The 12,708-nt window shown below is 36.0% G+C and overlaps 1 protein-coding gene across 2 annotated transcripts in view; it reads left to right on the top strand.

Moving 5' to 3' along the window:
- Positions 1-12,068, top strand: part of ITGB1 (integrin subunit beta 1) — a 59,503-nt gene extending 47,435 nt beyond the window's left edge. The window contains exons 12-17 of one of the 2 annotated variants that reach the window (XM_050804697.1): positions 427-665; positions 883-1,105; positions 2,090-2,322; positions 4,014-4,180; positions 5,402-5,482; positions 10,834-10,926. In XM_050804697.1, the coding sequence (XP_050660654.1) occupies positions 427-665; positions 883-1,105; positions 2,090-2,322; positions 4,014-4,180; positions 5,402-5,476 (937 nt within the window). In that variant the 3' untranslated portion in view covers positions 5,477-5,482; positions 10,834-10,926. Of the gene's footprint in view, positions 1-426; positions 666-882; positions 1,106-2,089; positions 2,323-4,013; positions 4,181-5,401; positions 5,483-10,833 lie in introns of both variants that reach the window. The other variant, XM_050804698.1, reaches the window with a different exon arrangement.
- The last annotated feature ends 640 nt before the right edge of the window (positions 12,069-12,708 follow it).

Raw genomic sequence — 12,708 nt, 5'->3', positions numbered from 1 at the left:
TGCTGTGCTAGCAGTGAGTGAGGCTCCGTGGGCGTGGGACCCTCCAAGCCAGGTGCGGGATATAATCTCCTGGTGTGCCATTTGCTAAGATTATTGGAAAAGCACAGTATTAGGGTGGGAGTGTCCTGATTTTCCAGGTACTGTCACAGCTTCCCTTGGCTAGGAAAGGGAATTCCCCAACCCCTTGCACTTCCCTGGTGAGGCGATGCCCTACCCTCGTTCGACTCACAGTCTGTGGGCTGCACCCACTGTCCGACAAGCCCCAATGAGATGAACCCAGTACCTCAGTTGGAAATGCAGAAATCACCTATCTTCTGCATTGCTCATGCTGGGAGCTGTAGACTGGAGCTGTTCCTATTCGGCCATCTTGGAACCTCTTAAATTATTTTCGTTTTGTGTGATTGCAATTTTGGAATGTTTCTTCAGGTGCAACGAAGGGCGTGTTGGTAGACATTGTGAATGCAGCACAGATGAAGTTAACAGTGAAGACATGGACGCTTACTGCAGAAAAGAAAACAGTTCAGAAATCTGCAGTAACAATGGAGAGTGCGTTTGTGGACAGTGTGTTTGTAGGAAGAGGGATAATACAAATGAAATTTATTCTGGCAAATTCTGCGAGTGTGATAATTTCAACTGTGATAGATCCAATGGCTTAATTTGTGGAGGTAAGTAAAGGACCTGAAGTGGTTGTAAGACGTGATCTCATCTAATGTCACAAAAAATCTAGAGTTTACTTGGTGCATAAGTAGAAGAGGGGTAGCTCGAGGGTCAGTTCTGCCCCAGGTATACTTTCTCACACGTTGTTGCTTATTTTACTTTTCAGTCAATACTGTGATTGTATATTTTTACCATTAGTTTGAGAAATGATATGCTTAATTGCAGGAAATGGTGTTTGCAAGTGTCGTGTGTGTGAGTGCAACCCCAACTACACTGGCAGTGCATGTGACTGTTCTTTGGATACTAGTACTTGCGAAGCCAGCAACGGACAGATCTGTAATGGCCGGGGCATCTGCGAATGTGGTGTCTGTAAGTGTACAGATCCGAAGTTCCAAGGGCAAACATGTGAGATGTGTCAGACCTGCCTTGGTGTCTGTGCTGAGCATAAGTAAGTATTTCCTAATTGCTTGAAATAGTTGATACTTCCTCTTGGCTCTCCAAAGCCTGTGTTGTTACTAGAACCGGAACAGTGCCAGTATTAGAATATACTATAAATAAAATGCCTGCCACGTGGAAGCCTACTCTTTAATTCCTAAAAGTTTTTTCTCAACAGCTAGTATGTATTACATGGTATGAAGTGTGTCATGTGAGAGTTGTACTATTATTTTGATCTGAATGTGGTAGATAATTGAATTTACATGGTAACCTTTATTTTGGCAATTAAGATTTAATTTAGTTTGTCATTACCAATTTCTTAATTACTATCTTTTGACAAAACTAAGCCAAATTAAAGATTTTTCCTCTTGAAGGATTATTATACTAGTAAAATATTTAAATTATTTAAATATTATGATTTTGGCCGAGGACAGTGGCTCACACCTATAATCCCAGCACTTTGGAAGGCCGAGGCAGGTGGATCACTTAAGGTCAGGAGTTTGAGACCAGTCTGGCCAATGTGGTGAAACCCCATCTCTACTAAAAATACAAAAATTAGCCAGATATGGTGGTGTGTGCCTATAATCTCAGCTACTTGGGAGGCTGAGGCATGAGAATTGCTTGAACCCGGGAGGCAGAGGTTATAGTGAGCCAAGGTTGTGCACTGCCTGGACGACAGAGCAAGACTCCATGGCAAAAAAAAATTATTATGATTTTATGTTACATATTTAATATGTGATAGGGCTAATTTATTTTACTATCTTTTATTAATAGCGTTTTAATTTGAACTGTAATAAATCTTTTATTATGGAAATTAGCATCTTTTTACATAATTTTTCTATCCACAAATGTAATGCATCTCTTCATTTATTCAGATCCTCCTTCATAGCTGTTTGTTCAATTTGGTCACAAGAGTTTAGCATGGGAAATATGTTTAAGCAAATATTTATTGAAATAATAAAATTTAAATATAATAATATGGTTTTTTTTTTAACAGAGAATGTGTTCAGTGCAGAGCCTTCAATAAAGGAGAAAAGAAAGACACATGCGCACAGGAATGTTCCTATTTTAACATTACCAAGGTAGAAAGTCGGGACAAATTACCCCAGCCAGTCCAACCTGATCCTGTGTCCCATTGTAAGGAGAAGGATGTTGACGACTGTTGGTTCTATTTTACATATTCAGTGAATGGGAACAATGAGGTCATGGTTCATGTTGTGGAGAATCCAGGTAGAAATGCGATGATTGCAAACATTCTTTTCATATCTTGTATGTCTTGTTTCTGCTTATTTAGGCCTAACATCCAGAAACAGTCTCCAGCTGGAATATTTTAGGTCAAGTTGGGAAATTTTTCATCTTTCAAAGCTTAAAATATTACCTAATTAACTGTATAAGAAATAAGGAAAACAGAGTTCCACTTTTAAGTTTTCTAAGTGGAGAGTTTGAAGATTAAATGCAGTGATTTATATAAGACACTTAGAACGATGCCTGACACCAAGTGCGTAGTAAGAGTTTTTTTTTTATGATTGATGATTTTAAAATTAGAGCTTGATTTAAGTTTGAATACTAGGAAAGATAATTTGTTAAAGGATATTAATATAAAGTGTTGATTTTGTTCAACTTCTCTGAAGGTGAAACTTTTTTTTTTTTAATCTTAGTTTTCCTGGTAGCCTTTTTGTAGATTCTTTAGAATTTTCTACCTTAGTGTACATGTTTTTGTGTAAACATAAGCTTTCATTTCTCTTGGGTAAATAGTAAAAATGGCATTTTGGAGCATATGGTAAGCATATGTTTAACTTTGTAAGAAGCTGCCAGGTTCTTAGAGTCCTGTAGTGTTTTGAATTATCATCTAGGTGTTTTGCAAATATTGTCTCCCAGCCTGTGCCTCCTTATCGTTTCATTTTTTTAAGTGTCTTTTGAACACCACAGGTTTTAATTTTGATTAAGTACAGTTTACCAAGTTTTTCTTTTGTGGCTCTTATTTTTACATTGTCTTTCAGAACTCTGCCTAACCCAAGATTTTAAGGATTTTTCTCCTGTGTTTTTTTCTAGAAGTTTTATAGTTTCTGGGGTTTCACATTTAGATCTGTAACTCATCTTTAGTTATTCTTAGTGTGTGACAAAAGGCTCAGTTTTTTTCATATCAGTGTCCACTTGTTCTAGGGGCATTTGTTGAAAAAAGACTGTCCTTTCTCCACCTTTGTTGAAAATCAGGTGACCTGACATGTGTAGGCCTGTTTCTGACTCTATTCTGTTCCATGTATCTGAGTGTCTATCTGTTAGCTATACCACGTGGTCTTGTAGCTTTCTTTATAGCTAGCCCTGAAAGCAGGTAATAAGAGTCTTCCAACTTTATTATTTCACAAAAGTGTTTTTGAGACACTTCCCCTAGTTCACTGCCTTCCACGTTAATTTTAAAATTGGCTTGCTGATTGCTACAGAAGTTCTGCCAGGAGTTTGAGTGGGATACTATTGAGTTTATAGATCAAACTGGGAAGAATTGACATCTTAACAGTATTAGGTTTTGTAACTCCTGCACATGGAGTATCTCTCCATTTATTCAGTCTGAAAGATTTCTTTTTATCAGTGTTTAGTAATTCTTAACATGCAAATTTTGCATATATTTTGTTAGACTTATATGTAAGTTTTTCATGCTTTTTCATTCTATAGTAAATACTACTGTTTAAAAATTTCTGTTTTCAATATGTGGAAATAAATTATATATATAGAAAAGTACATGATTTTTGTTCATTGATTATGTATCCTGCAAGCTTGTAAACTCACTTGTTAGTTCTAAAAGCTATTTTATAGATTCTTTGGGATAGTGTGCGTTCACTCTCTTGGGTGTTTATTCCTGTATTTTTTTTTAATAAGATACTGCCCAGCTTTGTGGTACTTATTATAACCTTCTTATTTTCCAGAGTGTCCCACTGGTCCAGACATCATTCCAATTGTAGCTGGTGTGGTTGCTGGAATTGTTCTTATTGGCCTTGCATTACTGCTGATATGGAAGCTTTTAATGATAATTCATGACAGAAGGGAGTTTGCTAAATTTGAAAAGGAGAAAATGAATGCCAAATGGGACACGGTAAGTTACAAAACATCTAAAAAGCAAAGTGGCTCATAAAGTAAATGTAATACTCCTAAGACTTATATATTAACTGTCAGGGTGATCATTAAAGTCATTTTTAAGCGTTTTATTCCCCCAAAAGTTACTCAAGGAATTTGCATTTAGTGAAAAACAGAAAGCATCCTAAATATATCCCATTGAAACAAAACATTGATTATAAGCATGTATATTCTGGTTACTGTGGCCAGTATTTTTATTTCTTTAATAGTTTCGATCCTAAATCTGCCTTTTCATCTAATGTGGGGCAGAATCCTAAATAATGTTATCTGTGTAGCAAGCTATTCAATGGAAAGCTGTTTCTTTCTTTAAAAAAAGAAACAAAAAAACAACCTTCAATGAAAGCCAGATTCAAAAGGTTGTATACCAAGTTTGTCCAACTTGCAGCTTGTGGGCCAGGACATGCAGACCAGAACAGCTTTGAATGTGGCCCCAACACAAATTTGTAAACTTTCTTAGAAATTGTAAGTTGTTGTTTTTTTTTTTTTGGTGACTTTTTTTTAAGCTTATCGGCTATTGTTAGTGTATTTTATGTGTGGCCCAAGACAATCATTCTTCTTCCAATGTGGCCCAGGGAAGCCAAAAGATTAGACACCCCTGCTGTATACAATATGATTCCATTTAGAAGATATTCTGGAAAAGCAAAACTGTAGGGGCAAAAATCAGTGGTTGCTAGGGGCTGGAACGGAGGAAAGGGTTGACCACAACAGGGCGTAAGGAATCTTCCTGGGGATGATCTTGATTGTGGGTAGATTTATGTATTTGAAAACTCACAGAACTATGTACTTTAAAAAGATGTGTGTTCCTCTATGAAAACTGTATCTCAGTAAACCTTAGCTTATAAAAATCTTAAAAGCCCTAAGTGACTGAAAGTTTATGTTAGCATTTTTAGAGCTTTGAAATAAGGAGTCAGAGGGTGGGGTAACCAAATGTTGGCCTTTGTGTATCCATCTTTTGATACAAGAAAGCAACGACAATCTTCAGTATTTTTAAATTATAAATGAATTGTAGTTAGTTGCACTTTACTACAATTTCCTTGGGTTTTTTAAAATTATCAGTTTTTTAAATTATAAATTGCAGAAGGGTAGAAATAGAAAAAAAATTCCCTTTATAGTGTTTGAACACTATAAATGTCCTTTTTTTTTCTGATGAAATCATTAGAAACTATTTCTTTTACTTTAGCAAGAAAATCCGATTTACAAGAGTCCTATTAATAATTTCAAGAATCCAAACTACGGACGTAAAGCTGGTCTCTAAATTGCCGTTCGTATTTTCCTTCACTTTCTGCCTTTGCATGTGAACTTTTATCTTTTTTACTGCACTGTGTGTCCTTATCACTATTGCTGGTCTTTTTTTAAGTCTGGCTTTAAATATCGCTATTGTGGCTTTTCTTTTTGTGTGTTAACTTCGCGTTTTTCTTAGAAAGACTGTAAAATAAGTCATGTGATATAGAACAGCAGCTATGTTGTAGTGAAAAGAGAATGTGCTTTGCAATTAGTTAGACATTAGGTCAAATCCCACCTCTTCCACTTAGTAAGCAGAACAGCATTGAGCCACTTCACTTCTCATCTATCACAGGGAGTCAGTACTCTGTATTGTATGGGGTGGTTGTATTTGGCAAATGCACTCTAGTATATGAAATCAGCCTGTCAGCTCTAATCCTCACAACAGTCCTATGCCTAGAATAATATTATCCTTTTTTCTTTTTCTTTTTTTTTTGAGACAGAGTCTTGCTCTGTCGCCCAACCTGGAGTGCAGTGGTGTGATGACAGCTCACTGCAACCTCTGCTTTCCAGATTCCAGCAATTCTCCTGCCTCAGCCTCCCAAGTATCTGGGATTACAGGTGCCTGCCACCACGCTAGGCTAATTTTTTTATTTTTAGTAGAGACGGGGTTTCACCATGTTGGCTGGGCTGGCCTTGAAGTCCTGACCTCTGGTGTTCCACCTGCCTTGGCCTCCCAAAGTGCTGGGATTACAGGTGTGAGCCACTGTGCCCCACCAGTATTATCCTTAAATAACAAATTTGTTATGAGTAAATTTTAGGGTCGGATAGTGAAAATTGATCATGAAATCCAAATTGCAGAATAGAAAATTAAATGTAACCTAGTGTGATATTTGTATGGTATGCAACTACAGTATCATTATTGGTTCTCAAAAGATTTGAGATCAGTTTCTTGAATATAACTTGAAATTTCATTAAAAGCCAGAAGACCATATATATGTATGTATATTATATATATGTGTGTGTGTCTGTGTATGTGAGAATGATTCTAATTTTCAAATGTAAGTTTATAACTTCATACCTGAATTTTCATGAAATGTTTCCAGCATATTCTAATATAATCATGCAAGCCCCTAAAACTCTGATAACAAAGGTTAATTGTGATTAGAACTAAATTCTCCTGACTGGTGATTGAGAACTCTTCCTCCTTTTCCCAACTGTCTGACTATAATAGGGCCTGGAAGATTTCCACTTTTCTCACTGCCTACCTTATTGTGCAGATAAAGACAGTGTTGGTGACACATACAGATCATTGTGTCTCAGGCATGATTCTAAACTCTTAATCTATATTTAATCTTCATAGTGAAAGTTGTAGGAATGTTTTACATATGAGAAAACTGAGACACATAAGGGTTATGTAACTTGACCGAGTTCCCATGGCTAGTCAGTCAGAGAGCTGAAATTTGAACCCAGGCAGTTGGGCTCCAGAGTCCATGTTCTTGTCTACGGCATTGTACTTCGTAGCAGTTATGTATCTTCAGAAGTCCCTGTTACCTGGTTAGGAAGAGGTAGATCACTCTTTATAGAGATTTACAGCCTTTTTACAATTTGTTGTTACTCTGTCAGAGTTAACACTGCTGCCGTTGGCAAACATCATATTAGGGACATCACTTTAATACATGGAACCCAGTGCTGCAGTTGTGCTTATTGACTGTTGAGAGTGTGCTTACAAACTGATCATGAATAAGAGCTTAAAGGACAGGAATGTTTAATAGTTACAAGTGATATGGGAAGTACTGATAACATTAGAAATCATTAACTTGTCAGATTTTTATTTCTAAGTAGATCGTAAGACTTTTTAAACTTAAATTTGTTGGCAGAAAATTATATTCAAATTTAACATACGAGCAGGTTGGTACAAATTTGTGTTAGTCTGAGACAACACATTTTTCTCGTTCTCACTTAGTACTTTACAGAAAGTCATTTTTAGAGGAAAACTGATTAGCCAATGACATTGCCAGGCTTTTTTTTCTTTTTTAATAGATATTATTTTCTTTAGTTGTAGGTCAAAAATAGGCAAATGTTGACAATTTTGTGTGGTTATTTCTCACAGGAGAAAAAATTTCTGACCTACTGAGGTGAAATTTTCACCCTTGCTGTACCTTTAATTGTATTTTGAAGGAAATAATGAGTAAATGTTACTTAAACTTAATGTTTATAATGTATATATGGCTAAAATGTTGCTAAAATAAGCATTTTATGTAATTCAAGAAGCAAAAGTTTGGTAAACATTTCTCTATGCATTATTGAAGTCCAGGCAATTTGATGGCTACAGATTATTTTAAGAGATGTTTTCTCAAGAAAAAGTAGAAATTAACAATTGAAATAAATGAAGGAGCATCAAGAAATTACATCACGGATTGTAAAAAACTTTTCTGATACGGACCAAGGTTTGCCAGTCAATTACGTCATTAAACTTTTTGAAATAATGGGTAGGCACTAATTACTTTGGCACCAGACTACCATGTAGGAACATTAAAAAGAACATGTCACATTACCAGCTTCTAACTGTTGGAGTGGGTTAAAAAAAATGGTCTGTCCTCATCTGCTCTATGCAGGTTTAAATGTGGATCCCAAATCTCCCACAGTTCTGCATTACATATTTAATACATTATAGAAATGGTTCTGTAGCTACCACTGTCAGCCATTCCAGAGTGAGCACAAAGATGACATTTCATTGAGCTTGAGGGCTTCCTTTCATAATATAACCCTGTTCTCTTGATGTGGATTTTATTGGGGTGGGGGGGGGTGGTGCACTCTGGATGATGGAAACTAATCTGAATTATTTTAGTTCACCTTCATTTAAAATGATGCCTAATGCAGATAGTGAGCTTAATTTTACCTCTAACCTTGCATGTTAAACTTTTGTTTGAATGGACTTTGAAATAATAAATACAAATGTTTGTGTATATGACAAGACAGATTTTTCTCCAAAGGTAAGTTCTTCCATATAAATTACACTTTGGACTCATCTGTATAGGGCTTTTTTTATTTTTTGTTTTCTTTTTTTTTTTGTCCTTCCCTTATAATTCTTGAGTATTAAATACTAGATTTAGCAAATATATTATTTTAAAGAAACTTAGATGGTAATTAATTTTCCCAACATATTTGAAGGGATGCGTAGCACTTAGCCTCAAATCAGATAGGATATAAATGTGGAGTGTAATTTGCACTCTGGCTTTTTAAGATGGTAGTTGCTAGAATCCGGTTTCCTGACCCCCATTTTGAAATGTGTGCTCTCAAAACTGTATAATGTATTAGCTTCAGTTGGGACTAGAGCTGAGAGTTTGATGTACACAGTTTTGTCATCCACATCATATGCTGTTTGAGGGATCCTGAGCTTGTCCATGTTTCTGCAGCAACCATTCAAGGTGTATTTTGAGGAGGGGGAGTGATGAGGACTGAGGCATGTTGTCAGGTTCTGATTGGTATCACATGAGCTGCTGAGCTGAAATCACAGAGGTTTATTTGGTGTCTTGTGGGACCCAGCCTTTTATATGCTACATTTTTCCCTTGGTGGTATGGGATACCTACAGGATGAAGGTCAGACTTCATAGCAAGGCTTCTAGGGCCGTTCTTCCTTTGTCTCCTCACCTCAAAACATATGCCCCCTTAAATCTTTTTTTTTTTTTTTTTTTTTTTTGAGATGGAGTCTTGCTCTTTTGGCCAGGCTGGAGTGCAGTGCTGCGATCTTGGCTCACTGCAATCTCCGCCTCCCGGGTTCAAGTGATTCCCCTATCCCAGCCTCCCGAGTAGCTGGGATTACAGGCACACGCCACCACACCCAGCTAAGTTTTGTACTTTTAGTAGAGACAGGGTTTCACCATGTTGTCCCGGCTGATCTCAAACTCCTGACCTCAAGTGATCCACCCCTCGGCCTCTCAAAGTTCTGGGATTACAGGCATGAGCCACTGCGCCTGCCCTCCCCTAACTCTAAAAGCTTCTGAACTATATATATTTCTATTTAAATGTCCCATTCTTTTCCCTACACCTTGACCTTGCATAGATTTCTGTTTACCAGCCAATAATTTATCTATAGTCAATTTCACAATGAAAATCTCCTTAATCTTCTTAAAGTTGATAACTTTTTTCTTATACCATTCCCAGATTATGTTCATAACTCTATTGTAAACTTTATCAGAGTGCCTTATTTTCATGTCTCTCACCCACCAAACCCCTTGAGGGCAGAAATTGTGGCACCAAAAGGCAGATCCAAATACAGTCTGCAATGAAGTGTGAATAAAATTTAAAAACAAAATTTACTTTTAGATCAAAAAATGTTTTTAGATGCTTTCTATTTTTTAAAAAATCACCTGCAGTAGGTTCTATAGTGAGATACAAAACTGAACAACATTCCAAAATCTTAATTTTTTCCTGAAAAAAAATTTTCCTGGTAGTTAACAAGTATTTTTGATTTGTACTCACTGTAATTTGCTCTGCTAAAGTGTTATTTGGTCACACTTCTCACTTGGCTTTCAAGCCTGCTTTCAATTTATAAGAACAGGAGAAAAAAGAATGCTATGGCAAGTATTTACATGTAGCACTTGCAGTATAAGAGAATTTTTAAGGAAAATGGTGATACAGTTATATGTTTTTTTCTGCTGAAAACATCACTGTCAGTATATTTTTGGATCTTGAAAGATCTCGTGTGTTTATGGCTTGGAGCCTGCTTGCTAGCCTTGATTTCATACTGTTTGCTAAATTATAGCATTACAATAGGACATTTCACCAATATGATATTGAAGAATAACAACTATTTCATAAGGAATGGTAATTATCTAACATTCTAAGCAAATTTGGCAGTGTGACTTGGTGGGGCACAGTGCTGTCCATGACACAATGGCAGCCTTACCCTCTAAATTAGTAACTTCTGTGGGAGACCCCAGAAGCACACCTCCCTCCCAGCAGTGAAAGCCAAGGATTCCCGTTTTGATTAGCAGGCGCCTTCTGTTCACAATAAAGGGATAAGAATCAGGCAGTGATGGCAGCAGAGTTCATGCTTCCTTAAGGCAGGCATTACAGACTAATTCAAAGGAGAGAATCCACGATGACAGTACATTCTGTGCCATGGAGAACATTCTTAAGCCTTCAATGGAGGGAAGGACTCAAGAATGAAATAGCACCAGATAGGGGCATCATTAGACTTGTAAAGCAAAGCTTCCATTTTCTATTTTTATATAAGCCATTATTAATACCTTTAAAACAACTGTGATATCTGGACAAATAAAATAGAAATGACTTCTTAAGATGATTACAACTCAGTCTTGATTTATAAAAATTATTCTATATAATTTTAGTAGAGTGATAATTTTTCTTTTTTTTTTTTTTTAGGGTGAAAATCCTATTTATAAGAGTGCCGTGACAACTGTGGTCAATCCGAAGTATGAGGGAAAATGAGTACCGCCTGTGCAAATCCCACAACACTGAATGCAAAGTAGCAATTTCCATAGTCACAGTTAGGTAGCTTTAGGGCAATATTGCCATGGTTTGGCTCATGTGCAGGTTTTGACAATGTACAATATGTATAATTTTTAAAATGTTTTATTATTTTGAAAATAATGTAATTCATGCCAGGGACTGACAAAAGACTTGAGACAGGATGGTTATTCTTGTCAGCTAAGGTCACATTGTGCCTTTTTGACCTTTTCTTCCTGGACTATTGAAATCAAGCTTATTGGATTAAGTGATATTTCTACAGTGATTGAAAGGGCAATAGTTAATGAGCATGATGAGAGTTTCTGTTAATCATGTATTAAAACTGATTTTTAGCTTTACAAATATGTCAGTTTGCAGTTACGCAGAATCCAAAGTAAATGTCTTGCTAGCTAGTTAAGGATTGTTTTAAATCTGTTATTTTGCTATTTGCCTGTTAGACATGACTGATGACATATCTGAAAGACAAGTACATTTAGAGTTGCTGGTGTAAAATAGGGTTGAAATAGTTGATCTCCACAGGCCATGGGAAAAATTCAGAGAGTTAGGAAGGAAGAACCAATAGCTTTAAAACCTGTGTGCCATTTTAAGAGTTACTTAATGTTTGGTAACTTTTATGCCTTCACTTTACAAATTCAAGCCTTAGGTATAAGAACCGAGCAATTTTCTGCTAAAAAGTCCTTGATTTAGCACTATTTACATAAAGGCCATACTTTGCAAAGTATTTGCTGAATGGGGACCTTTCAAGTTGAATTTATTTTATTTTATTATTTTTATTTTGTTTAATGTCTGGTGCTTTTTATCACCTCTTCTAATCTTTTAATGTATTTGTTTGCAATTTTGGGTAAGACTTTTTTTATGAGTACTTTTTCTTTGAAGTTTTAGCGGTCAGTTTGCCTTTTTAATGAACATGTGAAGTTGTACCGTGGCTATGCAACAGCTCTCACCTATGCGAGTCTTACTTCGAATTAGTGCCATAGCAGACCACTGTATGTTTACTTCTCACCATTTGAGTTGCCCATCTTGTTTCATACTAGTCACATTCTTGTTTTAAGTGCCTTTAGTTTTAACAGTTCACTTTTTACAGTGCTATTTACTGAAGTTATTTATTAAATATGCCTAAAATACTTAAATCGGATGTCTTGACTCTGATGTATTTTATCAGGTTGTGTGCATGAAATTTTTATAGATTAAAGAAGTTGAGGAAAAGCATTTCTGGTTGGTGGGTAGTTCACTTATGAAGATAAAACATAATTCTTTAAAAAAATGTACTAGGAACATAAGGAGAATGGTATGGTAAAATAGAGACTTGAAGACTGTCCTTGGGCTCTCTGAATAATGGTGGATAGATCCTTATGCTGCTGTGCTGGGAGACAGATTTCATCCCAACATTAAGCAGAATTAAATTTATGAACATCTTAGAGCCATTAGTAGGTGCTGGAAACTGTATCAGTTTATTTAAGATAGGGGATTGTTAACTTTTCTGATAAGAAAAATTAGGAAAAATTTTACTTTTATTTGGCTTTGGTTTATGTTTGAAAGGGTATATCCATAAGAACTACTTGTGTAAAGCTTATTAGAAGAAATATATGCTCCTTTCTTAAGCATACAACAAATGTCAGAAATATTTGGAGGAGAAAAGGTTTCAGCCTTGCTAGCCTCTCACGTTTATACAATCCCTTCACATCCTGTTAATTGATCTTCTTTTAGTTACTCCATTTAAATGTGTGTCATAGCTTAAAGCATCTTTGAGGTGAGAATTACACATTTTTA

Source organism: Macaca thibetana, chromosome 9 (assembly GCF_024542745.1).
Source record: "Macaca thibetana thibetana isolate TM-01 chromosome 9, ASM2454274v1, whole genome shotgun sequence".
Classification (NCBI taxonomy): Eukaryota; Metazoa; Chordata; class Mammalia; order Primates; family Cercopithecidae; genus Macaca; species Macaca thibetana.
Note: the sequence above shows the minus strand (reverse complement) of the source record. Positions and strands in the feature narration are given on the sequence as shown.